Below are 27836 nucleotides of genomic sequence, written 5' to 3'. Positions count from 1 at the left end.
GAACTGAAATGTGGACAAGAACTGAATTCTGAGCCCCATGTGAAAAACATACCAGGTTTTTGATTAGGCATGTCAGGTCCCTTTGACATCAGTATGAAACAGAAATGGTGGTTTTGATGGAATTATTGTATATTAATAGGATTCAGCTTATTTTGAATGATATTTGAATGCAGCACTTCTATCCACCTGGGCTTAAATCAGTGATAAAATGGGTGGAATCACATTTGGGAACTTCAGATACAGGAAAAGCAGCACAGGCCTGTGAGTGGAAAGTGTGATAACTGATAATAAAAAATAAAAAATTGACCTCACTCTCCCATTTTCTTGTAAGTGTAATCAACCAAAGTGGGTCCCAATTCCTTTACGGAGACACCACCACACATACCTTCTCCTACAATGACATTAAATCTGAAATGGTAACAAAATAAATGAGAGGTTCTTGTAAGGGCAGCAACAGTTTATTCTTCAGCTTGGATCTCAGTGGTTGTGGCAGTTTCTGGAGCTGCTGTGTGGAAAAGCATACACTGCACTGAGACATCACAATACTACAATTTACAATTGCCATTTGTCAGTATTTTTTTTCTTTTTTCTAAATGAAATTTGGAGTTACACAGTTCCCTGCCCCATCCTTTTAGGTTCAATAACCCATCCTAGTCCAGGAGAGCCATAGTGTGTTCCGGCCTTTGTTTCTTTCAAGTCCCTGTGAACTTCTTGTGAATGAATTCTTGTGCTTAAGTGGTCATCATTACCATTCGTTTGTAGATATTCCTCGATCGAGGACAGGGAGCCGCTTCTAAAATCTACTAGACTGTGGTTCTCCACAAACAAGCCTGGCCCTTTCTATGGCTACCACAATATCTGGCAACAAATTGATATACTTTCCAGGCCTTAGAAAGACAAGGATAATTAATGACAGAGGTGCACAGTTAGGTCACTGTGGGACAACACAATTAATATTCACTTTGAACTAACTAAGTATATTAACATACAATGTCGATCAAATAAAATGAGGATACACAGGTTGAGAGGAGGCAAGACTATAGTGTCACAAGAAAAACATAATACAAATAATAACGTGGAAAGGCATGGAAATTTAACCTCAAATAACCGGAAACGTGATTCTCTTTACATTGGATATAGGGACATTTCACAGCCACTTAATACACATTTTTCTGGCGTTTGTTTCAGGCAACCCAACTTTGGTCTTAACAGTTAAAAAGGACGGACGAATTTCAAAATGTTATTCCTCTCTTACGACTAAACGTTTTAATTGAAAAAGCTAAATATTGGACATGCTGCCGGCAAATTAAAAGTTTCAAATATGAAAATGGCTAAAAGGAGAAACTACACCGCAACTGCATTCAGACAAAAACAGTGATTTGAGTATACGCTACATATAAAAACCACAGTCATTACACTGTAGCCTTATTAAAACTAATAGAACACCACAAGTTATACATTTGGTAGATCTTAAAGCAATTTCTTACAGTACAGTAATACTTAGATTTTCTCCAAGTATAAATAGTGTTACAGCCATCTTAAAAAGGAAGCTTCCACTTATTAAACAAGATAAAAACTTTATATAAAACACATGTATACAAAATTGCTTGCTTTGTACGAGTCTACACAGGATTTGATACATTACCGGAGATAAGGAGACTTATATTAGGGTTTATGGAGTAATTGGTTTGGTATTATTTAACTTTAAAAACAGATTAATAAAAAAAAAAAAAAACTACTTTTTGATGACAGTTGGTTGCCTGAAACAAACTTAGAAACAAAAAAATAACAGTTGGTCCATTTTCTATTCAAATTAAGTTCTGGATTGGCCGTTTCACATAATCTAAAATTATGACACATTCAAACACCTAAATGGGGAGAAAAAGAATACAAATCAACATTTTCAAGTCAGTCATGTCTATATTTTTGTCATTAATCTAGTTTAAAATGTTTTTTTTTTTTTTGTCAGTTATTAACTAAAATATTTTTTTTTCTTCTACTCAGTAATACAGTTAACGGTGATACAATGAAACATACAAAGCGTTTCAATACCAAATTAAACGACTCTAAGGCTTAAAATTCGAAGAAACAAAAAAGGTTAAAAACGACATAAAAACAAAAAGTGGAACTTGAACAGGAGCTTCCAGTTTCAACTTCCAGTCCTGTGTAGTCCCTGCAGTATCTGACACGAGTGGGGGCCAGGACGCAGCGCCCACAACACCCCCGTCGGGGCATGAAAGCAGCGAAGGACAGCCGTCTCCCGTCACCCTCCTCCTCCAGGCCGTCACAGGTAGGGGAACTCATTGATTTTCCTGGGGCTGATGGGATAGCCGCCGTACACCGCGCCGGCCCGGGAGGTGGCGATGTAGGGCTGAGCAGAGAACTGGTGCTGGAATTGGGAGGTGGGCACAGTGGGCGCCCCGAGGAGGTTGTGCGCCATGCCCCCCGCCTTCCTGTGAAGCAGCCCCGAGGCGTGGGGGGGGAACGTGGCGCTGGCGTTCACCTGGTGAGAGCCGGGCTGTGGGGCTAGCAGCTGGGCCATGGCGGAGGAGGCCGAGGGAGCGTAGCTGTACAGGTGGGGCTGCCTCCCCAGGGTTGCGGAGGCGCTCAGGTGGGACAGCCCGGCGCTGTGCGGGGGTGCTTCCTGCAGGTAGTACTGCGCATGGGAGGAAACGGGCACATAGGCCTGCTGCCTGCGAGACAAGCTGCTGCTGCTGCTGCTGCTGCTACTGCTGCTCCGGCTGCTGCGGCTGCTGCTGCCCCCCCAATCCTGGGAGGAGGACACTGGGGGCTGCACCTGCAAAGGAAAGGCAGGAACTCAAGTCGGTTTCGATGAACGCTGGCCAGGGGGCTCCGATTTAATTCTGTATCAATCTGGGAGCTGGCGAACAGTCTCCTGGCTCAGCACCGGAGAGATGGAGGAGACAGACTGCACGTGTGCTTCCCAAACATGCATGTTGATGATAATGGCACATCTGGTTACACTGCTGCAGGAAACCAGGCCACCAGCAAGCTATAGGGGGCACCACTGACCAGTAAGCAGATATGAACCCACTGAACCCACCTAGTTGAACTCCCAAATGCTGTCTGAACTAGTGATCTCTGGATCAGTGCCTAATAAGATCAACCATCTCAATACATCTCTACATACATCCACCCCCCAGCTCTGCCGGCACTAGAAGCCTCCTTACCTGGCTGAGGTTGAGTGGCTGGACTCGGCCTGGAGTGCCCCTCTGATGGTGATCGTTCCTGGACGACCCAGACGTGCCAGCCTGCTGCTGCTGCTGCTGTGCCGCCTTCTTGCCCTTACTGCAGGGATTGGGAGCTTGTCCTGGAAAAACAAAACATTAAAAGTGTTCATTACTTTCTCAGCCTGCACCTACAGGGACACAACTACCAACGAGAGAGTGTGTGCTAGAGGATTGAAGATATTTTAGAGTAGTTTTTTTCTATCCTGACCTGAAACTCTGGACGCCTTCGAGTTAGACGACGCATGCCCCCCCTGCTGGGTTTTTATGGAGGGCACGATGATAGCCAGCGACTTGGTGAGAGGGGGCGGCGCTTCCACAAAGTTGGGCAGTCGCTTAGGGGTGGAGGGGCTGCCGTTGGAGGAGTCAGAGTCCTGCGAGTCGTGGACGGTCACACAGCTGATGACCTCGCTGCGCTGCTGCAACCCACAGCTGCACGAGAGGTGAGAGAGAGAGACCGAGCTCAGATTCAGGCCCAGAATGCATCAGGACAGGCTAGTAAGGACCTTAGATGTAGACAAATGCAAAAGTGCTACATGCAGATTTGTAACTATCCGGTGAACTCTCTCCCCCCCGGCTGTGGCTACGCTGCACAGGTCTGACCTGGTGGGGTGGTACTTCCTCTCGTCCTCGTCCTCCGTGTCGCTGTGGATGGTGATGACGCTGACCGCGGGGCTGGGTGTGTCGGTGATGATGATTGGCTGAGACGCCATGCTGTTGTAAGGCGTTGTGATCAGCAGGGGGCTGTGGTGCACCTTAGGGGGCTCCAGCAGAGAGAGCGCCCTGCAGCAGATGGGAGAGGACAAGAGGAAATGGAGAAGTTAACAGGACAGGAGAGACAAGTGCTAGAATCTGATTGGCAGGAGCAACTGATTTGTATGAATATAAATGAAACCGTTTCAAAGTAACATGCAACATATCCTTTGGCTGGCACACTTTTCTCATTAAAATATCCCCCTTGTCAGGTATTGGTGGCAGGAGTTTTATTCCAGTAGCTTTTATTTCCCCACTAGCTGATCTTGCTATAACCCCCCAAGTAGTCCCCACAGTACCTGTTCCTGTTGTCTGTGGCCCGGGCTTTGTTCCTCTTCCCTGAGGCACCCCCTTGCGATCTCGAGCCGTGAGCTGCCCCCATGTGCAATGGCTGGACGCCCGCTGCCAAGGGCATGTGTCCTCCGAGGAGAGAGGCCTGCTGCATCACACCATTATACTGCCCGCCATGGGAGCCCCTGCAGACCAGAGAAGAAACACCATTGAACACAACTAACCTACACTATTGGACACTAATACACTACGAAGATCAGTAATGAGGCCCTTTGGGAGACGCCGAATGCTCACCTCCAGCTGGGGAGCTGCTGTCCGGCACCCATGTTGTCCGAGAGGAGGGCGCCCATGGGTGACTCGGCGATGACGGGCTGTACAGCGTTGTGCAGGGCAATGCCAGGCATCTGCTGCCAGGTGGAGGGAATGAGGATCTGCTGAGTGCCGGCTGGCCAGGCCTGCTGAAAACAACATCAACACACACATGCATATATATGTAGATCTCCTGAATATTTATACATTGGTCATGAGCTCCTTCACATTCAGTGGTCTGATAAAATGCCTATATGCTTTTTCAAGAGCAGTTTAAACTCTTCTGAAGTGGATTGCTCTAAAACAAAACAGAGTGCCATACCACATTGCAGATCCTCCCCAAAATTAACTAATCTAAAATGTACTTGAACTTGGGTTAGAGGTGAGAAATGGTTTAAAGTGTTGGAGTTTCAAAGAGTTCGAAATGAAAGACACTTTGAGTATCTAGGTTACAGTCGAAACATGAGCCTGGGTAGAAGAGAACTCTTAACATCTCAGGTGAGTATTTGAGGAAGTCTGTAGGGCCTCACATTTTGGCAACCAAAGGCTTTTTAAAGCCATTTTTCTTCATATAATTAGTCAGAGCCTGAATGCAAATATTTACATTTTTTTCCCCAATGACAGAGATACACACCCTGCTATTTGCCCCATCACTCTTGAGTATTTGGATCTGTACCATGTATAATTGGGGTGCTCTACATGTGACTCACAGTAGCACTTTGTTTGCACAGTAAAAAAAAATAAAAAAAATACTGTGAAGATAGGATGTCAATAAGGATCATAGCTACAATGCCAAAAAGGAGAATAATAAGTTATCCTTTAGTCCAGAGCTTACAGAGTTTGTAAGTCAAGAGCCTTAAAAAATAACTCATCCTCAAAACCATTTGAAAGCCCTTTCTTGAGACTAAAGTGCAATGAATATTCTAGTCAACATATTATCAGGTCATTTACCATTCTCCATGACAACTGTAAACACATGTTTATGTAGCTTTGCTAATTACAAGGCTTACTAGTATGCTTTTCAGGGAAAATGCTATCACCGCATTACAATGAAGTCACTTGTTACAGCAGTAGTTCACAAAGCCGGCCATTTCCTATATATGAAAGTTTAACTCTGGTCCCTATACGCCGTCAGTGTGTCAGCAGGGGTTTGATGCCCAACCTAACAGTCACACAACGGTGGACAGGAAGTTTAAAGTCCAGAATGTGTTTGAAGATCTGACTGAGTGATGGAGTCTAATTGCTTAGGGAAGTGCCATACAATGCGACTACAAACAGGCTCATCTTCACTAAAGTCCAGTTCCGTTCTACTTCCTGTTCTTTCCGGGGCTCACGGAGACTCTATACGGTTAAGGCTTACAATGCCAACTCATTATTTTTACAGACGGTATTAAACCAAAAGAGTCCACAATTACTGAACAAGCTCGGAGAGTGATCTGCAGGACAATAAATTAGTGAGATTCCCACTTCAGAAACCTCTCTCTTCAATGTCAATTCAAGAAACACTGGAGGTTAAAATGCTGTAAAAATGACATGACATGACCCTGCCACACAAAACCAGTTGAAAGTCGTGCCACTTCATCTTACAATACAAGGTTAAAACCTTCACTGATAAGAGCCGTCTGCCTTTAATATCTACCGGCCTGTAAACAAGGGATGTCAATCCCTGTCTGTTTCTCAATGAACTCACAGAGATCAGATGACAAATGAATCATTTAATACTACTTACATTCATATAAATTGCTGTTTAAACTGTAATCAGGTGATAATCGACTCAGTCAGTGGGTGGTTGTGCTTTTCTTTGAGTGAAAAGGGTTGTTGAATTTTTTCAAGACAAATCAATGAATGAGAATTAGGAAACAGCACAACTACTTGTCCTCGGCTCGGTATCTCCTGATTGCAGTTCAAAGAGCATCCTTTTAAATGTAAAGCAATCATTAATAAATGCATGACTTGTCAGCAGAGCCCAGTGATTTAACTGAGAATCAAATATGGCTTAATACAGCGGTCTCAACATTGGAAAGTTTGACCTTAAGACAAAGGGAGTGAGACTTATGCCAGGTTTTGTGGTGGAGGGACATATTTCATATATACTCTCTATATTATATAAACATGTATATACACACACACACACAGACGATTATATATATGTAGAATATGACTGTCCAGAGCCATGACCTGCAGAGGAGGAATTTTACATTAATGCAGAGATAGAAAAAACACAAACGTATTTTCAACAGTCTCCACTGGACACACAATACTCAGGCAACACAGGGACAGAGTGGACGATGCAGTGCTGTCTTTGTAAGCAGGTACATGCGAAGCAGTCATGCCGACGACGCTCCAAAAGTGTCCTACAAGACCTAGAGACAGACAACAGGGCAGCTGTTAATGCATCTGCAGGTAAAGACGTTTAAACACCCGGGAACGTGCTTTGTGGGGGGGAAGTAATAGAAGTAACTAAGAGGAAAAAGAAAAAAAGATGACAAGAAATCTAGCAGCCCTGCAAGCAAAAAAAACACGACTGACACATTTCTTAATATAATTATATAGCAATCGCTTTTCTCCAACATCCAGCTGTTTAGTTCTTGGCGGCGGAGGTTCAAAACAGAACTATGGGACACACCGGCGCTCCGGGCAGGTTTGGCTGGCCTCCCCTCGGCTGCGTTCCTAACGTTTACATCCCCGCACGTCTCAGGAGGAGGTTTGGAGGCACGGCAGCGAGCGTGAGTCACGGCCACGAAAGCTGCAAGCAAAGCGAAGCAGGGGGCCGACGCCGCAAACGACAAACAAAACGAGGCATAACCAAAGTCAGCACATGCTCCCATGCCGCCGCAGCCCTAGGGTCGAGATAAACGAGGAGTTAAGTCGACGACACAGAGGAGCGGTTAGTGTGAGGAACAGCGTCGGAGCAGAGAGGGGGGTTTTACCAGCACAGTGGCGGTCTGCTCGAGAAGGGTTGGCCTTCCTGCCGCGCAGCCCAGCGCCAAGGGGACCGAGTACTGTGGCGCGACTGTGGCAACGTGTGGATGCAAGGTGGCCACCATCAGTGGAGTGCAGGATCCCTAGAGAGGAGGGTGGGGGGGTGGGGGGGGAGGTTAGACACACAGCCAAGTGCCACGGGCAATCACGACGACGGTGCTCCCTCATCAACCATCGGGAGAAGGGGGAGAGGGAGGAAAGGAGAGATGCTTGTGGACCCAACCTGTTCTGAGCATCCTTTTCTCATTTAATTATTTTAATCTGTACAAATTACCTTCTCCGACAGCATCACTGTGATCGGCATTAATTATATTAAAACTGTGGAGGTAGGAGGAGAATCACAAGGGTCGCAATGACAGCACTGTGAATCGAGCTGTCCTCACCAGCCTAAATCGGGTACTTTACCCTGGCAAATAAACACCGTTCAAGGGGAAACACGGGTCGGGTCGGGTTGCGGCACAGGAAGACGCTGACCTCATTTTAAAGAGTTTCCAAATTTGAGATGCCAATAAATCAGGTTTTGAACTCCCTGTAGTAAAGAAAAGGAGACTGGCCCACCGGTCTCTACTAATTAATGATTCTATTCCTGATTTTATTCCCTGGTTGATGAGATGGAGGCTGAGCTGAATCAGGAGATGAATGCAGCAGCAGTAAAAGTCTAATAGGTCATCCTATATGTTCTGAAACTGCTCACGAAACACATCAGGACAACGCCACCCTAGACAGTGTCGCAGCAGTTTATAAATCATTTGGGTTTGGAGAGAGTTTAATGTCATAAAAAAGAACATTAAAAAAAAAAAAAAAACTTTAATGACGGAGCATGAATGCTTCATTGTATGTGTCAGAAGCCAGAACATAGATGGAAAGATCCAGAAGCACAGGTCCATTATTTTGCCTGGCAGGAGTCTCGAGAAAAACAGACCAGAGCACTATTTTAAAGTGACAGAGACCAGAGTGATCCTTGGCTGCTCTTGGGAGAGTTTAGTACACGAGACAAAGCTCACCATCAGACCCGCTGACCATCAGAACATCCACAGGAAACCGAGACAGCCAACCCAGTCATTAACGACACTACATGCTCCTTCCTCTGGGGCGTCCGGTCCTGTGCCGAACGCGACTAGAAGATTCCCAACTGGAGCCCAGAAATGGGAACAAATCACACCCACGCTGGCTTCACTACACTGGCTCCCTGTGCAGTCCAGCATTGACTTTGATCTTAAATGACCTAGTACCCATAGATACCCAACAACTGATGCTATACGTCCCTAGAAGTCTATTTGGATCAACTGATCGCACATGCAATGTTTCTTTGCGTGATGCTAGCTTTCTCGGGGAGGTACAGCCATGCAGCTCCATCTTTATGGGGAGACCGAGGCGCCCCTAGTCCTTTCCTTAAGAGTCCTGGGCACCATTTCCGCAATGTGCAACAAAGCTGTAATTTTTTCAGTACACAGATAACAAGAAACAGAAACGAGTGGGGAAAGAGCACAATTATTTTTGCGACCCTCACAACACGCCCTTTGAGTCTGTCTTGACCACCTATACCTACTCACCTTGGATACCCTTCATAATGTCTTAAGGGTCCTGAATACATTTAAACCTCCTACCTGGGTGAGCATTCCCGGCTGTAGCTGCAGGGGCTGGCCCGACTGGTTCTGTGGCACAAGGGGAACTGCATTGTCCATCCTAACTGGGAAGCCAGAATGTTTCGAAGAGGTCTGAAGCCCTGGAGAAGAAAGATTGTGAAGCTTTTAATAACCGTTTCAGCTCTAATTTAAAAGCCACGCAGTTCAGACACGCTCATTACCAGATCTACTGCCGAAAAACCGACACAATTGACACCGCGACAGTAGACCCTTGCAAGAGGAGCTGGAATAAAGCATGCTTACCTTGGATGGTCGGGGGACACACAATGAGGGTTTGCTGGAAGGGCTCTGTCTGGGCGCACAGCTGGTTGGGTCTAGCCTGCAGCGGTACCCTCTGCTGAGTGATGCCGGGGATGTTGACCGTGGCCTGCTGATACAGAGCAGGTTGATAACTGAGCAGTGGCACATTGGTACCGCTGAGAGAGAGAGAAGGAGCGCCTGCAGAGGCAACCTGAAAAGATACATAAGCAAAAAAAAACAAAAAAAAAAAAACAGCGGCACACTGTGACCGAGCAATCGTTAAAAGGCAAACCTGTTAGCATTATGTCAGACATGGAAAAATAAGATCAGAGGCCATAAAACAGAAGTCAAACTGGGATTAAGAGCAGGGAGGAGCAGAAACGAGAACAGGAAGCACTTGGCTCCAAGGGTCTGTGGGATACAGTGGGACAAGTGCCAAGAGGAGTCCTTCAAATTAACCAATTGGTAACATTCTTGGACCACAATGTGAGGAGGAACCAGAAAACGTCTGTAACCTCTCATGAGCTTATAAATAGTTTAGGAAATGATTTTGCATTTACTTTGTCTGATATTTTAGTAGTCCTTTCCTGAGCTGACTAACCACTGGTATACATTGTAAACTTTAGGAGCATAAGTTAGGGAAGCTCCCGGATAAAACCTTGGTAGATGCATGCAATAACCCAGGCACTAGCACTGGTCACCTCGTCAAAGGAACTAGTTTTATTCCACTCTTGAGCATTAGAGTTTAATACTTATAATAACAGACATTCTAAGGAATACTATTAAAATGCAGGAAGCAAGGAGTTCTTCGAAATGCCTAGAGCATAAACAAAAAAGCAGGGAGTTGTGCGTTACCTGATTGTGTTGGTTTAGCTGGCTGCTGAATGTAACGGTGAGGTTTGCGGCAGCGTTTGGCGCCGTGTTGCTGGAAAACAGATTCTTCCCATTATCGAAGGGATTGGTCCTGCGCTTACAGATCTCCATGTTCTGAAAGCAGGATTTTACGCTGAAGGAAAGAAAAAGGGCAAAGTACGGGGTAAATATCCAAAACCAGGCTTGGTTAGTGTTGGAGAGGCCACTGGGAGTGATATTTACACTAGCAAACACAACTAATCTGTGAGGGGGAGCTTTTCCAATCCTGAGATTGAAGACAGTACATTTTTCTAAAAAGTGATCTAAAAACCCAAGCCACAACACTAATGAAGGAACAGCTTTAGGGCAATAATGTGAAGCACATGATTACAGGTCTGCACAAAGTCTCTGGCGAAGGAGGCTTCTCTCTTACTGGGAGCTGTGGGGGAAGTCCAGCAGATGAGCCATGGTCACGAAAGGGTGACCCAGTGTCTTCAACGGTGTGATCCTTTTGTCTGCATCCAGGGTCAGCATTTTCTTCAGCAAGTCGATGAACTCCCTGCGGTCCGCCTTCTCTGCCAACATATCAGTGCCTTCCAAATCCGTCGACATGTTCACCTTTGCAATAAAAAAAAAACCCCAGAAAAACATCAACAGACATGTGCAGCTTTTTGGACAACTATACAATAATTTCCTTTCTGTTGTATTCATAATGCCTTGAATGTTCTTATTGCGGCCCTTGTCAATCACCTTGGCTAAAGGGGTCAATCAATGAAATAAATAAATAAAAAAACAACACTTACATGGTGATAAGGGGAAATCTTTACCTGCATCATATCATCCAGACAGTTGAAAATGTACTTCCTGGCTTCCTTGGACTTTATACCCATCTCTGCTTCATGCTCTGTTGGCGTCTGAATAAACAGAAAGTAAAATACATTTTAGAAGAGTGCTAATTAAAACTTTCAGAGACAATCCTGCACCTCTTGTTTGGTCTCTTAAGTAAGCCACTTACCTTCAGCCTCCATAGAGGATAGCTGGAATCTGAGCCTCGGTTAAAGAAACGGACGGTCTTGGTTCCCGCGCTCAGCAAATACTCAGCCGGCAGCCCCTGCGTCTGCGAGATGTATCGGATCTGAAATAAAGAGGTACAATCCATATCACTGAAATACAAATAAGGTGCATCATCATAATAATAAAGCTGTGTTATAGATTTGTAAAATATTGAATTGGGGAAAAAATGTGAGACGACAAAAGGACTACTGTGTGAAAAGAAAAGTAAGATGACAACTGAAGACGGAAGAAGAGAAGGATTCTGATCTACAGGAGATGAAAGCTCCAGGAAACAACTGACAGGAATAAACAAACATAGCAGCAGCAGCAGCAGCGCTCTGAGCAATCTCGCTCCATCTAGGAATGCAACAGGAATGTTGGTAAACAACATTTGGAACCCACTCGGGGTACAGGGCCCGGACAGGGGGAGTGGTTTGTGCTTTGAAAAGCCTGCCAAGCCCCATCTTTGTATCCATGCATGACTGTGGAAAAGGGGGGGTTGAAAACCAGTTGGGACAAAATCTAATTCTTTTTCTAGACCATTTTATTCTCCTGGTGGTAAAAGAAAATTATATAATTCACAGCACCGCAGCTGATCTCAGTATCGGCACAAGCCAAATCACAAAAACAGATTAAAAGGTACCACCATCTTTGAGCTTCTTTCTTTTCATCTTTAGTTCCCCCAGCTCAGTTTTTACCAGTTTATTATTGCTGAACGACCACGAAGAGCGACCGAAGCAGTTAAGTAACAGTATCTGAGGCTCAGTTTTTCTTAATCTTGATGTTGTCAATAGTTGAAAGATACCAGTAAACAATGCTGGACTGTCTTTAGAGGATTCTCGTTTGGCCTCCATACCATTAATAATCCATGCATGATTCTTGCAGGACAAAGTTATTGACACAATGGGATGAAAAACATACTGACCTGGTCGTACTCCGAAGCCCCGGGGTACAGTGGCCACCCCAGAAAAAGCTCGGCAATGACGCAGCCCAGGGACCACATGTCAATCGCTTCACAAAATGGCAGTCCCAGGATAATCTCCGGGGCCCTGAAATAAACCAAACAAAGAGTGATGTAAAGACACACTGGCCCGTCTGATCGAAACCCAGACGGTCTCCCTTAAGCAAGTATGACATTCCCGTCTGTGTTATCAACTGAACATCCTAAGTGGGAGGTGTTGCAGTTTAGGAGATTCAGGCTGTGTCTGGGTACCATCAGTAGATGACATCATTAACAAATCTCACCTGTAGTAGCGGGACTGAAGATAGGTGGAGCAAACGGCCTTGGACACATGACTGGCCGAGCCAAAGTCGATGACTTTGACGCGGTAGGGCTGCCGCAGGGGGTCCACGAGCATGATGTTCTCGGGCTTCAGGTCGGCGTGGATCAGGCCGAGGCTCTTCAGCTTCATCAGCGCAGTGGCCACCTGCTGCAGGATGGGTCGGATGCACTTGAGCAGCAGCGGGCTGAACTTGCTGTGTTTGAGGAAATCGTACAGGTTCTGCTCCAGCATCTCGAACACCAGGCAAGTGTGATTCTTGTGGTGGAAGCACTCGTACGAGCGCACGAAGTTGTACTCGTCCGCATTTTCCGTGCTCAGCCGGTTCAGAATGCTCACCTGGAGAGGAGATTGAAATCACATCTATAGCTACAAAAAGAGTGCTAGTTCTTGTTATTTTTTCTGTTTTAATCTTAGGTAAATGGCTCTTAGCAATGGTTTAAACATTTTCTTTGTTATACGCTGTGCCATAGTCGTTTATTTCTGGCAGCCATTTGACTGGGGAGAAAAAAAAAACTAAAAATGATGACAACTTAAATTATGCAAATGTATTAGGTTTAGGGTTAACCCCCTTCTTGGGGGGTAAGGGGTTGTGGATATTATGTAATTTGGAAACAAACCAAAAGACTACACATGACTGTCAAAGAGAACACAAAAAAAACAAACAGGATCTACCCGATAACCACATTTGGCCAACGTTAACCTGCTTTAACCACACACTCACCTCAATCTGCCCCTGGCGTGCGTAGGACGGATGGTTTTTGAGAATCTTAATGGCCACTATTTCATTGGTGCCACGCTTCCAGCATTTGGCTACCTGGCCGAAGGTGCCGCGGCCCAGGAACTCAAGCACCTCGTAGCTGTTGGAGTTGGAGCACACGATCTCATGTTGCACCAGCTGGTAGTCCCCTTCACTGTTGGAGCTGCTGCTCTTGGTGGTGGAGGTGGAGTGGGTGATGGACTGGGTGGTGGTGCCGGCCCCATTGCGGTTAGGCAGCAGGGGAGCCGAAAGCTCCTCTAGGATCTGAACGCTGCCACTGCTCTCAACCTCCTCGCTCTTCCGCTTCAGGCCATACTTCTGGTAGGGGTCGCGCAGGGAGAGGTCACTGGCTCGCCGGGTGGAAGGCCCCGGGGCGCTGCCAGTGCTATCCGCCGCCCGAACCACGATGTGGCCGCGCGAGCCTCCGGCTGGAGGGAAGAGCAGGTTGGCGGAAGTGTAGGCCGTGACTGGGGCGTTGAAGTTGGAGGACTGGCCTCCACTGATGGCTGCGGCAGAGGGGTCGCCCTGAGAGGCACTCAGAGGGTAGAACTTGCCGTCTGCCGATTGGCCCGTCACTTCCCACGCGCAGCTCTCCACCTTCAGTTTTTTCACTCGGCAAAAGGCACTCGACGACACAGTGGGAGGCGAGAAGACCTGAAGCTGGGAGGTCATGCCTACAACTGAACAACACAATCTCTCAGTATGCAGGGGCAGTTGGAATAGAACCCAGCCAAGTTTAAATAAAATAAATTCAGAGCTTTTCAGACAAATGTACTTCTGCTGTGTGAAAAGAAAATAACCTATAATAATAAAATAATAATAATGTGTTTTGTCTCCTGGTAACTATGGCTGCCCCGAAGGGTCAATATTCCTATTCGAAGGTTTGGAACACATTATAGAAGGATGGTTGGAAGCTTTGTTGGTGGTAATTTGCATGACTAGGGTAATTAAAATAATTGAATAACCTGTTTTTTTTGTAAGGTAATCCATACAAACAGAACACCCCCTTGTAGTTTGTTTTTACAAGTACAAGGCTTATAAATAGGTATTTCATTTTGATTTGGTTTGAGTGGAAAATGTTAAACTACTCATAATAAACCTCACGCACAGTGACGTATGCATGCTAACTTTAAATTTGTATTTTATTAAATACAGAAAAAGGGTTGGAAACTGCGAATCAGTGTAAAAGCCTTGATTGATATAACCCGGTTCAGTAACATTTAAAAAATAATAATAAAAAATAAACTATACTGAAAGTACAGAAAATACTAAAGAGTCCAAAACACAGTAACCTTAACAGATTGGTTAACTATAATAAAAAAAACTACCTGTTTTGAGACATTGTATTTTATGTTTCCATTTATATTGCACGACACTTTGCTGTAAAGATGGTGGATAAAGACACAATAACAAGGTGTGTCCACATGCATGCTTGCAGGTAAGGGTTAGGGCTGTTTTTCAGAGGACATTTTTAATTAAATATTCGGTGTATATTTTAAAAATACAAAGTTTAAATGTAATCTGATCTAATGTCTGCTGACACGGCAGTGGCAATTGAGGGGCTTTTTATGTTGGTTTTGAACTGTTATATCCAACAACCTTTTTTAAAGTAATGGGCATTATGCAAATCAAATGTTTTCATTTAGATAGGCTATGAGGGACATCAGAAGTGTGGTTTAGTATTCAAACAATCAACTTATATTGACAAGAGAAAGAAAATCGATGCGATTGTCACGTGACGAACCTGGAGACCGACAGCCCTGTTATTTATTTCCCTAAAATTCATGTAGTCATCATATCAGTTCAATTCTTGCAGCATTTCCTGCAATCCACTACAGAGTTGGTTAAAAACAAAAAATAAGAAAGAAAGGCTTTAAATATTCATGCACACTGATTGTTGGGAACCTCTCTCACCATTGTTTGCTAAATTGTATGGGATTAAGTCTGCACTCTTTAAGTGTATTGTAACTGGAGCCATCAGTGGGGTTTGTAAGTGTAACCTGAGAACCTCCCTCTACCCCCCCATTGTTATTTCTCCTGTTCTCATTGTGACATGGCTATTCAAGACAGATTTAAAAAAAAAATAACATTCACCACTGTGGCCTGAATGATATGCCATTTAACCCCCCCCCCCTACAAAATATTAAATGTTTTTATTTAGAACTACAATAAACAAACCACAAATAATAGATGACCCACTAAAAAAACAGTATAAACAATTTAAGGGGATACATCATTTGGGCTAAGATGCATTAACACACGTAACGTCACGCCCCTTTACGTCATTACGCAATACGCAAACGCGAAAAAGCAGCGACATGCCGTATGCAAATCAAATACCAGTGAAGTCTCCTGCAATCCATACAATATACAATATATTACAGTGTACTTATAAAAATAACACGGTCCTCACCTGATCAGAGCATATCACCTCCGGGTGGACATGTTGGTAGAGACAGAAGATGGTCTGTCCAGATCCCCCCGCCAGAAGAGCATCGTCTCCTAAACACAACAACAACAACAACAACAACAACACGGTTAGTTTCCCCTCCACAGTCCCAGACACGCAGTCGTTTCCATCCCCAAACACAAGCCCATCCACAGGGCTGAGCACAGACACAAACAGCCTCCGGGACCCGGATGTCTCGGCCAATTTCACATTCAATAACAAACACGGTCGCCGCCGAGAGCCGAGTTCCCCGCCCGGCGTCGGATCGGATCGGATCGGGTCTCGGAGCTCAGGGATCGACCTGTCAGGGACTTCGGACTGCCCGGTTAGGCCGTCATTGTTGGCCCAGTTTTATTGACAATGAAGCCATTTTCGTTTGTCAGCCAGGTCACCGTCTACCACAAACACGAAGTACTTCGCTACAACTTTTACACGTCAACATAAAACACGGACAAGACATCACAACACAGCGAAGAGTCGGTTTAAAGAGTAAAAATGTAACACAAACACACACCGACCCCTGAGCCGCTTCAGTATCGCACAGGAAGAGCAGTGGACTTCCGAGTCGGGCTGCTGTAATACCTGCTATTTCCAGCCTACCGTAAGTACGGGCAAATAAACGCACCCCTAAACACACACACACTTTGCAATGGTTTCATAACTGTCTGTTCCAAGGAAATCACGCTGCAATAGAAATGTGCAACTTTCACACGAAAAAGTGAGTCAGCACACATTGCATGCTCGAAAATCACATGGCAGGTCTGTGCGCCTTTTTCCCCCATCACATTGTCTTGAGGAAGAATGTGAAAGCTAACAATTAAAACAGCTTCACAACTTGTAAAACGTGTAATAAGCATACTTAAAATATGTTATGATCACCCCAAACCACGCTGGTATTTATATAGATCTTCGACATTACATTGTCTTGTGGGGAAAAAAAAAACAAAGGCTTCTCAAATCTGATTTCAGTGTCTCTGGTACTGTAAGAGTTACCATGAGCAAGGATACATTTGCAAATAAGCATAAATCTACCAAAATGTCCTTAATGAAAGTATGTAAAATAGGGACTTAAACTAAATTACCAACAAGTTTTGAAGGTTCTCCAAATACGTTTTTAAATCAGATTGTTTCAATACAAAAACTGCATTGGATTAGCTTATCACTTTCTTATGTCAAAATCACTCCTGTATAACAAAATATGTGCAGTCTACTAAAATATGCACTCTGTCCATTATGTATAAATTATCTGCACCATATAGAGGAAAAAGTTTACATTACTGGCTTGGGTTGTGCACTTTTGGTGATTTTAGCTCAGATACACAACAGTTCCCTCCCTCCCACTAAAAAGAGAGAAAAGACCAACCATTGAGAGAGCAATGGAATAAAAACGACAGAGGAAAAAATTAGCAAATGGCAATCCCAGATGTTGGAAGTCTCCTCCCTCTCCATTTGTCAAAACATTCCTGCTGGGAGAGGGAGTCGGGGTTTGAAAAGTCTCTTCTCTCTCTCCCTCAAAGCCAGCCAGCTCAGAGGACGGCAGCAGAAGCCACAGCTCCTCGCCACTGATTGCTGCTTTTCTTCCCCCTCTGTCAGCAGCATGGCCGTGAGTCCTCTCTTCATCGTGTTCACGGCTCTGCTCGGCCTCACCTGTGCCCAGCAGCAGCAGGCCCTACTCGACTACTTGGAGAGGAGACTCACAGTTATAGAGGTAAGAGCGGCCTGGACCACCAGTTAGACCGTGGGCTCCCGTGAGCTTGCACTTTATTACAACACAGCTTGGCAAGAGCTTTCAAAGTCACTGTGACAGTTCAATGAAACACAGATGTGAAAACAAACAAAAAAAAGTATTCTTGTGTGTTGCTGGGGTGCACTTACAGGTTACAAGACTCAGAGCATTGCTTGGAAATATTCGTCTCTCCATGAATAAAAGGTGAAAGTATTATCGTGCAAACTGTTATATAGGGTATTTGTTCCAATGCATATTTTATGTCTCTTGCAAACAGTCAATTGTTTTGTAATTGGATAACTTTTTTTAAATCATCAGTCAGAAAACTGCACAGAGGAACTGGAATTCATAAAGTGCATTTAGATCCAGAGCTGTAGAACTACTAAGGCACTTACACTAACAGCAAAGTATGGTGCTCGATCTACTACTGCTGCCATATCACGGAGCTTGGAAAAGCAACACAGTGATTTGTTGGGGAAACGCAGGAAAAGCCCACCCACGCTCTCTGCCTCTCTGCCCCCAGGACCGCATCTCCCTGTGGCACGACCAGACCAACCGCTATGCCGGGGAGCTCAGGGAGTTCAAACAGCAGATTGTGAGTCTGATAGAGAACGCGGAGAAAGACCGGGAGACGCTGCGCACCGACATGGAGAACACTAACACGCGCGTGGACCGTCTGGAGAGAGAGATGGACTACCTGGAGACTCAGAACCCTGCGCCGCCCTGCGTGGAGGTGGATGACAAGCTGGTGGAGCAGCAGGTCACCAAGGTGAAGGAGAAAAACAAGAGGAAATACGAGAAGCTCACAGGTAGGCGCATATTGTACTTTTCAGCAGCAGCAGCAAGTATGGGTTTCTCCAGCGGGATCTTTGCAGGCCTGTTAGTGTGTTCTTCAGTTGTGGTCATTGAGGGCCAGGAAATGTCTGTTTTTCTTTTCCCCTGAGGTCTTCATTAGCTCATTCTTCACTTAACTCTTTAGCAATTTAACCCTCTTACTGGGTAAAGCAAGCTTTTGGTTATTGTACTCCAAAAAATCCACCTCCCAGCTGTTCTTCTCCAGTTATCTGCCATACATATACACTGTAGCTTGATGAATATACTAACTTGTCTCCTGAAAAGCAAGTACACAAGTACGCAGTAATCCTATTAAAGGAACTGCAATCATACGTTTCGCTGCCAGAGGTCAGTGTTGCACAGCCACACATCGGACCCTCAGAAGAAAGGCCCATTGTTGAGTGTGAGTGTGTAATGATCTGCTGCAAGGACTTGTGGGTTTTAAGTGACAGTGTTTATGGATAATTATATCTGTAACACACAGTGGCTTATTTAGGTAAGACCCCACGTATATAAACAGGGCCATCCATCCAAGGGGACAAGGATGAGGTCAACACAGGATGTGCAATGGCCGTTAGTTTTATTTACCAGTGTATCTAAGCATGCTTTGTATGAAATATAGCATTTGAAACAACTTCTTTGATGTCAATTTAATGTGTAGTTAGTGTCTTATTGTGGTCGTTTATGTGGCTGTGTAAATGTATCAGACCAAATAGACAGAGCTTCACTTATGCTCTGAATATAGAGTGCAGGATAAGAAGACAGCAGGACAGCAGGTAAAAGATAGATGCAGAACAGAGAGCAGGCCTCTAGGTCTCATAGGAAGATATGTTTGAGGCAGTGGAGAGCGGAGCCAAGGTAAACAGGAAACTGCCCGGGAAATAGCCCGTTCCTCTGTGTAGTTTGGAACTCTTGAAAAGGACTGGAGCTATTTAAAATGCATGATCACCACTGAGAGAAGACTGCATCCCCCATTGCTTCTCCTTTTGCTATCAGCTTATTGATCCAGGATTCTCATCCATCTGTTTCTCAAAGGATATCAGGGCATCAGCTTATATAGCCAATATGACCCTGAAGTACTAATTTAAATTGAGTTTAGGATTTTTTATATATCTCAATCAAAGCTTCCTTGTGTTTTTATTTATTTATTTATTTATTTATTTATTTATAAGCAGATGCCCTTGTTCAGGGCGACTTACAAAATTTAAGAGCAATACAAAGTGCAATAATACAGTGCAGTTCAAGGCATAATACATTTTTCAAATTCCAAATACACAAGTGTATACAAGATATACAGTAAACAATAGGTATAAGGTCTTACATCCTAGATTGAAAAAGCTAATGAGTGCAGACAAGATGTTAGGTCACAGTCAAGGGCCGAGGGAAAGGGACCATAGGGGAAATCAAAATAAACAATACAAGTACTAGTAACGCAAGGCAAGTAGTATGACAAAACGTTATATAAGTGCAATCTTGACTAAATTACAAGTACTGTCTGAAAAGATGTGTCTTGAGTAAGTGCCGAAAGGAGGTCAGGGACTCTGTTTTGACTTCAATGGGAAGGTCGTTACATCACTTAGGGGCCAGGGATGAGAAGGAGCGGCTCTGGAAGAATTTGCAGAACACAGGGACAGACCTTTCAAAGCCGTTATAGTAAACGAAAGACTGAAAAAGAGGTTGGTTCTTTCCTGTATACTAACTTTATTGACTGATTTTAAGTATAATCAGGACTGAGTGTGGATTCATAAATGCTGGTTTGGAATCAACTGGTCAAACAGGTCATCATAAGAACAACAGGCTTGTAGGGGGTTCTCTGTTCCATCATTAGCAATTTTATTTGGTCAGTGGTGAATGCATTGACAATTTGTGAATTGAAAGGGCTTTGTTAATTCTAGCGGATCCTGTGAATATTAATGTGCTTTATAATTTGACCTAATGTGTTTTCTCCCCCCTCCCTTCCCTTCCCTCCCCCCAGACTGCAGGGACATGATCTCCAGCATCAAGGCCATGAAGATCCTCAAGAGGCTCGGAGGCCCCAAAGGCACCTGGACGAAAGACGTGGTGGCTGAGAACCAGAAGGTGTATGTCTTCAACGGCACGGGCCAAACAACGCTGTACGAGTTCAGCACAGGCAGGGAACTCGCCGCCTCGCCCGGCCTGTCCCGAGCCAAGCACATTAATCTGCCCTTCCCCTGGGGTGGCACGGGCCACACGGTGTACGACGGCCATGCTTACTACGTGAAGGAAGGCAACGAATTCCAAGTGATCAAGTTTGACCTGCAGAACGAAACAGTGGTGGACAGTGCTGTCTTCCCTGCTGAAGACCAAGTCCCCGTCTACGGTGTGTAAGAATATTAGTGTAGCGCTTTATTATTTCATCAACAAAGAATTGATGTCACGTGTTGATTATTCTCCGTATAACGTTTCTGGGCCTTGATAAGATGCAGGGGTTGACGGGTCCTCGTTTTATCCACAGGGCTTTCTCCTGAAACCTACATCGACCTCTCGGCAGACGAGGAGGGGCTGTGGGCCATCTACGCCACCAAGGAAAATGAGAAGAACATCTGCCTGGCTAAGATGGATCCCAAGACGCTGGATATCGAGCAGATGTGGGACACGCCTTGCCCGAGGGAGAACGCGGAGGCTGCCTTCATCATCTGTGGCACGGTGTACGTGGTTTACAACACCAAGCTGCCCAGCCGCTCCCGTGTGCAGTGCGTGTACGACGTCAGTGACATGGTCACCAACGAGGACGCGCCTCTTGTGTATTTCCCCAAGCGCTATGGCTCCCACTCCAGCCTGAAGTACAACCCGCGCGAGAAGCAGATCTATGCCTGGGATGATGGCTATCAGATTCTCTACAAGCTAAACATGAAGAAGAAGCTGGAGGTGTGAGACCAACACTGGCGCTGTTGAGAAAACCCCAATCAATTATGACACCCACTTAATTAGTTAACCCCAGGACTCCCTTTCTCCTTTGAGTTGCAGTGTAGTAAAGACATCAGAGGCTGGTAGATTTAGTTTTTTGTTATCAAGAGCGGACTAGATTTAACCAAAATATACATAATTTTCACTAAATTAATAATGTATAATCATACATTCATTCATTCATTCACCTTTGTAGCATCATCCATTTTTTTAGATGGCCAATATATACATATAACCTGGGTGTTACTGTCTGGGACATATCTTCAGTCACTTGTTTAGTATATTTCAGATGCTCTGGGCAGATATTATGCACTAAATCATCATACAAGTTTTTAACCTCTTGTATTTCATTAAACTTCACTGTAGGTTTTCTTAAGGGCAAATCCATAAAATGTACATGTTGCATATTTCTTGTGATAAGAAATTGATTTTCTAAAAAGTATAACCAAGTTTTGATGTATTTTTTGTTTTATATTTGTCTGAACTTGGTGTTTTTGTAAGATAAAACTGAATAAATATCAGTACCTAAATCGACAGTGTATGTTTCAAAATACCTTTGTAAAATCCAAATACATTTTTGTAGGCATTGAAAGATACCAATGATATACACTAGGAATAAAAATAGCTGAGTAAGACAAAATGACACTGGAGACAGATTCATTAGTTTGGTCTTGTTCACTGCTTCACTGGGCAGGAAAACAAGCTGTTGTTTCCTTCAGCAGAATACTAACACAGTTACTGTTTGCCAAAGGAAACCCGAGTGTCCAATTTTGAAAATGCAGAGATCTACTCAAAATGTGATTTACCCCATAGCCTCTTTGATGAAACCTAGGGGATACCGCATCAAGGCAAGCCTGTATTCATGTAGCAGATTTTGATGGTGTTGTCTGTAGTTATGGACAAGGACAGGCTTTGATTCCTCTCAATTTCTTTCTTGTTATTATGGGTTTTCATGTGGCTGCACAGTCTGACTTGTGCCAGGAACATTTTCCTAATCACAGGACACCGGTTTACCACAATAAAGGTAAAAGTCATTCTTTACACAGCTTAAATACAGTTGATCTTTAGTCTAAATACAGTTGATCTTTTTTTATAGTTTTCCCCACTATGATGTCACCCTTTCAAATTGTAAGTTTTCCACTAGTTATGAACCATCATATAGCTGTGCCTCGCTATACCATCCTCTTATAAAACCAACCCCATATATTGCCATTTTCCACTGCACAAATCTGACACTGACCAGCAAGGTGAAATAGATCGTGCTGCGCTGCTCCCATAAACTGGAAACAAATGTGCAGCATTCCTTGGTCACAGAGTGAGAGATTCCAGATCGTATTATTTACAGATAATTAAAGCAAATGAAAATCAGCTGCGTGTCAGTGGGTGTTTTGAGATAGTTTCCAAAATGAAGCCGGGTATGGTTTGAGATCAAAGCCGCGGGAGACACACCAGGGGAGTTGTGTTTCTGTCTTCCTGTTCATATGTCCGGGATCCTTATCTTTAGGAGACCTAACGATTCAGAGCAGAGACAAACCAGAAACGGCTGAATGCATGGTGGCAGGAGTTAAAGCTGCTAACAGTTGGCAGTTCATTTTGTTTTGGACAGCTTGATGTCTGTGGAGCCGCAAAGAAAATGTACCACTGACTGGTATCTTGACTTCCCCAAGTAATTTGTAGGCGTCAAGCAATGGATCAGAGACGATGGTTCGCAGAGAGGGAGATTTAGCTGTCTGACTCAGGCAGTCCGAGGCAGAGATATATATAGTACAATTCAAGATTGCAAAACAACTAAGGCGTACTGTCCAGGTACCTTGAGCAAACAGTTTCTTATCTGCCTACAGCAACTCTCTAAAACTCAGGCACTAAAGACACTGACATCTGTCCTACCTGGAAACTGCCGTCTGCTTGTGTCACAGGTTGTTGTGACAACAAACCCTCCTCACAATGACTACGCCACCCAAGAAGCCTGCACTTAATTACTCTATATAAATATGGGGGAAGTTAAAGCTAAAATAGAAATTCCTCACTTAAAATAGTCTTTTAAAATGTAATCCTATACTATATATATTTTGTATGCAGTAGCTTTTTAAAGGGGTTTCGGTCTGCAAATTAAATGTCACAGAAAACAAACAAACAAGTGGTAGAACTTACAGCTTTATTGTTGCTTCTTTTTCTATCTTTAAAATACAAGGAGACTTTTAAAACAAGTTATAATACAAATAGAAATCTTCAATACAAAATTGGAAATTACTCATTCACATGAATACATGGAAAAAACTAAACAATAATTAGTAAGATTTAGAAACACTGAAGCACAATGAAACAATTTTAAGTAGAAACAAGAAAGCTTTCTTTTTTTGTTAGCCAAGGGAATCATATACAGGTGGACGTCTAGTGTCTGGAAAGAGAAATGTGAGCTTGCACAACGTAGGAAACAAATTAAACAAACAAACAAAAGGGTGTCATCAATTATTTAAACCTTTTGTTCAACATTGAAGTAGAGATATAGGGTCAACGTTCCAATTAGTTATATATAAGTTTCCAAAAACTGCTTTCATTTATATTATAAAATAAGATAGACTTTCAGAAATGTGCAGATGATTAGTCGTAAGAAAAAAATAGAATTGACTATTTTTCTCCTTGTGTGCTACAATCTGGAATTGGTAGTTATATTCAGACCTTCACTTGCTTCACGTCAGCTCAAGGTGCAGTAGTGTTCCTGTTTGCACGTCAACTCTGTCCTCTCTATGCCGGTACAAAAAGGTGAATTGTCTAAAGTCACACAGCACGGAGGGATACCTTGCATCTCAGACCCCTTCAATAAAAGTCTGAGAGTTCAGCACAGAAGCTGAGGTAAGTGAGAGGAAAGTATATGTTACAATTAAACAGATAAACAGAATAACAGCTCAGACACACCCACAAATAAATACATACATACATATATACATGAATAAATAAATAAATAAATAAATAAATGGGCTGGTTTCTTGCCACATTCAGACTTCAAATACAGATGTGTTATTGTATATGGGACTTTCTATCTAGAAACCAGTCCGTACAAAAGATGGCCAAACCTTTCAGACCACATCCCAAGAAATTGTTTTTTCTGTTTGTGCTTTAACTCTTTGTTGTAGAAAAATATGCAAAAGGCAGCTTTTTAAAATCTGCATTTAAACATATATAAACGGTTATAAATGCTTTGAGTTATTCTAGTTACCAAGCCCATCGTTAGAAAAACAAACACAGAAGCAGACTAACAAAGAAACAAATCAAATATCAGGAATGCACAACATACAGCAGTACAGTAGGAATCCCACCCATCTAGCTATGATATCCAATCAAAATACACCACACAGCCATCCCCAGATATTTTAGCAAAATAATTTATTATAAAATAAAAGAGACTAGGGTGAGAAAATAAGTAAAGTCAGTTCTGCAGGGATCAGTATTAGGACCACTTATACCCATTACTGTGAGGAAGAGACAGCCCAGAGTACATATAAGAAATATAAAGACAATAAGTTGCAAATGTATACTGATATTGTCATAATAAATACCTATACCTGCAAAAGATCATCCAAGACCACAATGCATTGCTCTGGACGTACCACCCTCATTGACATAAGCTGTTGATAACCTCAGCAGAAGTCACCTATTCAGAAAAGGGTGGCAGTATTTGAAGGGGAAGAGAGACATTTGTGGGCAAATTCGCAAACAAATTCAGAAACATTTAACTTAGAATGGACATGGTTGGTAGACCATTTGAAAAAGCTGATTGGAGAAAAACAAATGCTTATATGTAAATGAGGAAAGTCTTTAGCATAAAAAGTTAGAACTGGGAGGTAATACATCAGGAAATAACTGAAGTGCAACAGGTATTACAAAGCTATGGTTATGCAGGACAACAGGCAGCAAGAACAGTTTCAGACTCTATATGGCACCAACTCATAGGCAGAAATCAAAAGGATCAATAATGGGATTAAGCTGTACACTTCCAGATTTAGATGCCAACAAAAATAAATACATTTTTTATTCAAGATAGAAATAAGAAACACATGAAGATACAGTTACAATTTACATACAAGAGCCTGGAAAAGGAAATCTGCAGATAAATATAAAATACAAAATTATGAATTACAACATTTTGTTAAAGGAAGCAACAGCAATCGAAAAGTCACAGTTGCTTCTCTTGTGAAGTTTTGGCCGTACATTTCAAGAAGTGCGTTTCTGTTCAGTTCCGATTTATAAGAGAAACCAGTTGTACTACTGGTAATGAATCAACACATATTATAATATAGAAGGCCTACATATTAAGGAAAGCACAACTCTTAATCCTGTGAGGAGAGCACCATGCATTGCCATGAAGTTTGCAGCATTTCAGTTTTTCTGACTGTGTCTCTTTCGTATGGCTTTTGTGTTGGGGAGTGATGTGAGATGGTATGGATGTTGACTGCTACAGTCACGTGAAACCCAAGTATGATATGTTTTGTGGTTTACGTGGAATTATAAAGCTATTTTAAGTAAGAAAACATTTTACCCTGTCCTTAGAGGCACAAAGGACGTGCTTTTGCTTTTTCGTGAGGAAAGTGTGATATGTGTGTTGCGTATCGCAAAGTCAGGACATTTGAAGTGAGTGTGAACTCGGCCAATGAGAGATGGACCTTGTCACGACCTCACATTGTACACAGCATAAAAGCAGCAGCTGAAGGGACTTCTGGGCAGAAGAAAATCACAGCTTTAATCATTTCAACTTAATTTGGGTTCCTGACAGGAGATATGTTAAATAAAGGAGTGAGACAATGTTTAAGACAAGAAGACAAGTGGGGGGCAGATAATTGTTTTGGAACCAGTACTGACTGCAAGTTTGTTGTCCAAAGTTTGTAAATAAAAAAAGTAGCTATAATTGTTGAAAAGACCAATTAGTAAACATATTAGGAGAAAACAAAACTGTTATGTGGCATGTAAAAAGCCCCAAATTCAAAGGAAACCAAGAAGGATATACTGAACTTCAAATACACATTAAAAATACATCAGAGATGCCCGGAGGGAGAGAGGAAATGGGGCCAAAACGAACACAAAACAGATTCTTTATTCAATACCAAGACAGTAAAATAACATTAAAGCTATAGGTAAAGAAAGGATTATTAGATCCACTTTTGATGCTGCTGCTAATGCTTTTAGCAAACGTATTTAATGGTTTCTAATAGTTTGTGTCCTGTTCTTTTTGTAACCTTGAATAACCTTGGCAAAACAAAATTATATCGCTATTGTAATTGCTGATGTTTCTTTACGATCTCTGTAAAAGGCTTGTGTTTTATGTGGCTCATTTCTTTAAAGAGACTTTAAAGAAACAAACTGTTTGGCCCAGTTTTGTTTTAAGTGCCTCAATCCTCGGTAGAAAGAGTGGTTTTCGTTATGCTGAGGTCAGTGTCAGGCCTGGTATGTTATTTGTCTATTCCTTGGCGTTGACCTGAATTAACTAAACATTATATTAACCATCAAGTTAATCGCCTTTCTACAATGGATCATCCACTTTACTCTCTCTTGTGGGTTGCTGTACTGCAGTATTGGACATTTTGTTAGGGATTAGTTGCAGCCCTAGTAACAAAGTTATATTCTTCCTCTCTGTTTACATTGTGAATATCTGTTTTCTCCATTTATTTTACCTATTTCTCCTTAACTTTCCACAAGCTTTGGCTTGGAATGTGAACAATGGTTTGTCAGAGGAAAGAAAAAACAAGAATCTGAAAAACTAAAACAACAGCACTCTGGCTACAGTTCTGTATGGCACCTTGTCTTTGTAAAAAATAAATAAAAACAGCACAAAAAACCAAACAAGTACAACAACAAAACGAAACAAAGAAGGGTGGTCTTGAGGATTCTGCTAAATCAGTGTCTCTTGTACGGTACCGGTTTACAGATTTAATGCGAACCAGTGGTCGGCGACACCATCCAGGATTTTCTTGTCCTAAGATCACTCTAGTTACACAATGATGGACGTAGAAGGAGTTTCCTTTCCGGCAGACAGAACACCAAATCAGAACGAGGCATGTGAACCCATGCTGGCCTTGGACTCTTCTCCTGGCTCCCCTGGCTTGGTCCTTCAGGGGGTTGAGGGAGGTTTGGGAGAGGGACAGGACCCTTGGCTGTCAAAGCTTGCAGTGCGTCCCTGCCACTGGGGAGGGACAGAACAGTCACATATCCTTAACCCGGTATGGACAGGTGAAGACATCGGTAAGTATAGATAAATGGCAAAAAGGGGAGAAAGAGCAGGACACCAGGGGCAAAGACAAGCATGTGCCAGAAGAAACATGAGGGCAAGGCAGGCAGATATAATATTGCATATCTTATAGATCCAAGCCTTGACCTCGACCTTACACACTGACACACAGAGAAAATATGAATATGGTGCCTGTACCAGCATCCAAAACTACAGTGTGAACCTGAAAACTGCCCACCCTGTTGTCCTGCGTAAGAAATAATAA

At 43.3% G+C, this 27836-nt stretch overlaps 3 protein-coding genes across 15 annotated transcripts in view; 1 reads left to right on the top strand and 2 right to left on the bottom strand.

Annotated features, from left to right (window-relative positions):
- Positions 1-436: 436 nt before the first annotated feature.
- Positions 437-16480, bottom strand: LOC136749318 (homeodomain-interacting protein kinase 1). 13 transcript variants are annotated; one of them, XM_066703477.1, is made up of 18 exons: positions 16382-16480; positions 15828-15916; positions 13379-14094; positions 12620-12993; positions 12300-12423; positions 11337-11456; positions 11125-11235; positions 10755-10939; positions 10325-10475; positions 9473-9680; positions 9191-9309; positions 7532-7666; positions 4587-4750; positions 4301-4477; positions 3852-4031; positions 3460-3680; positions 3192-3331; positions 437-2797 (listed from the first exon to the last, which is right to left on the bottom strand). In XM_066703477.1, the coding sequence occupies exons 3-18, from the start codon at positions 14084-14086 to the stop codon at positions 2285-2287; spliced, it is 3630 nt and encodes a 1209-aa protein (XP_066559574.1). In that variant the 5' UTR covers positions 14087-14094; positions 15828-15916; positions 16382-16480; the 3' UTR covers positions 437-2284. The 13 variants fall into 13 exon arrangements, with proteins under 13 accessions (XP_066559574.1, XP_066559576.1, XP_066559579.1 ...); XM_066703479.1 differs by having other exon boundaries at positions 4587-4747; XM_066703482.1 differs by having other exon boundaries at positions 9473-9599.
- An 864-nt stretch (positions 16481-17344) lies between these two features.
- On the top strand, positions 17345-21887 carry olfml3b (olfactomedin-like 3b). Its single transcript, XM_066703476.1, has 4 exons — positions 17345-17571; positions 18113-18398; positions 20399-20764; positions 20900-21887. Exons 1-4 carry the CDS (start codon positions 17461-17463, stop codon positions 21316-21318), a joined length of 1182 nt encoding a protein of 393 aa, XP_066559573.1. The 5' UTR covers positions 17345-17460; the 3' UTR covers positions 21319-21887.
- Positions 21888-23520: 1633 nt separating this feature from the next.
- syt6b (synaptotagmin VIb) overlaps positions 23521-27836 on the bottom strand; it is a 73868-nt gene continuing 69552 nt past the window's right edge. The window contains exon 8 of the mRNA XM_066705666.1: positions 23521-27526. Coding sequence (XP_066561763.1) covers positions 27455-27526 — 72 coding nt within the window. The 3' untranslated portion in view covers positions 23521-27454. The remainder of the gene's footprint in view (positions 27527-27836) is intronic.

The sequence above is a fragment of the Amia ocellicauda genome, chromosome 5, assembly GCF_036373705.1.
Source record: "Amia ocellicauda isolate fAmiCal2 chromosome 5, fAmiCal2.hap1, whole genome shotgun sequence".
Classification (NCBI taxonomy): domain Eukaryota; kingdom Metazoa; phylum Chordata; class Actinopteri; order Amiiformes; family Amiidae; genus Amia; species Amia ocellicauda.
The sequence above is the reverse complement of the archived record's forward strand: the minus strand, read 5'-3'. Positions and strand labels throughout refer to the sequence as shown.

What these genes read in the sequence shown, in the direction of transcription:
- olfml3b (XM_066703476.1), top strand. Translation starts at nt 17,461, where the DNA reads ATGGCCGTGAGTCCTCTCTTCATCGTGTTCACGGCTCTGCTCGGCCTC. An exon ending in GGAGACTCACAGTTATAGAG is followed by an intron (nt 17,572 to 18,112) that starts GTAAGAGCGGCC and finishes CTCTGCCCCCAG; the next exon opens with GACCGCATCTCCCTGTGGCA. An exon ending in AGACCAAGTCCCCGTCTACG is followed by an intron (nt 20,765 to 20,899) that starts GTGTGTAAGAAT and finishes TTTTATCCACAG; the next exon opens with GGCTTTCTCCTGAAACCTAC.
- LOC136749318 (XM_066703477.1), bottom strand. Translation starts at nt 14,086, where the DNA reads ATGACCTCCCAGCTTCAGGTCTTCTCGCCTCCCACTGTGTCGTCGAGT. An exon ending in AGCAGACCGCCACTGTGCTG is followed by an intron (nt 4,751 to 7,531) that starts GTAAAACCCCCC and finishes TGTTGTTTTCAG; the next exon opens with CAGGCCTGGCCAGCCGGCAC. An exon ending in GAAGGCGTCCAGAGTTTCAG is followed by an intron (nt 3,332 to 3,459) that starts GTCAGGATAGAA and finishes TTGTTTTTCCAG; the next exon opens with GACAAGCTCCCAATCCCTGC.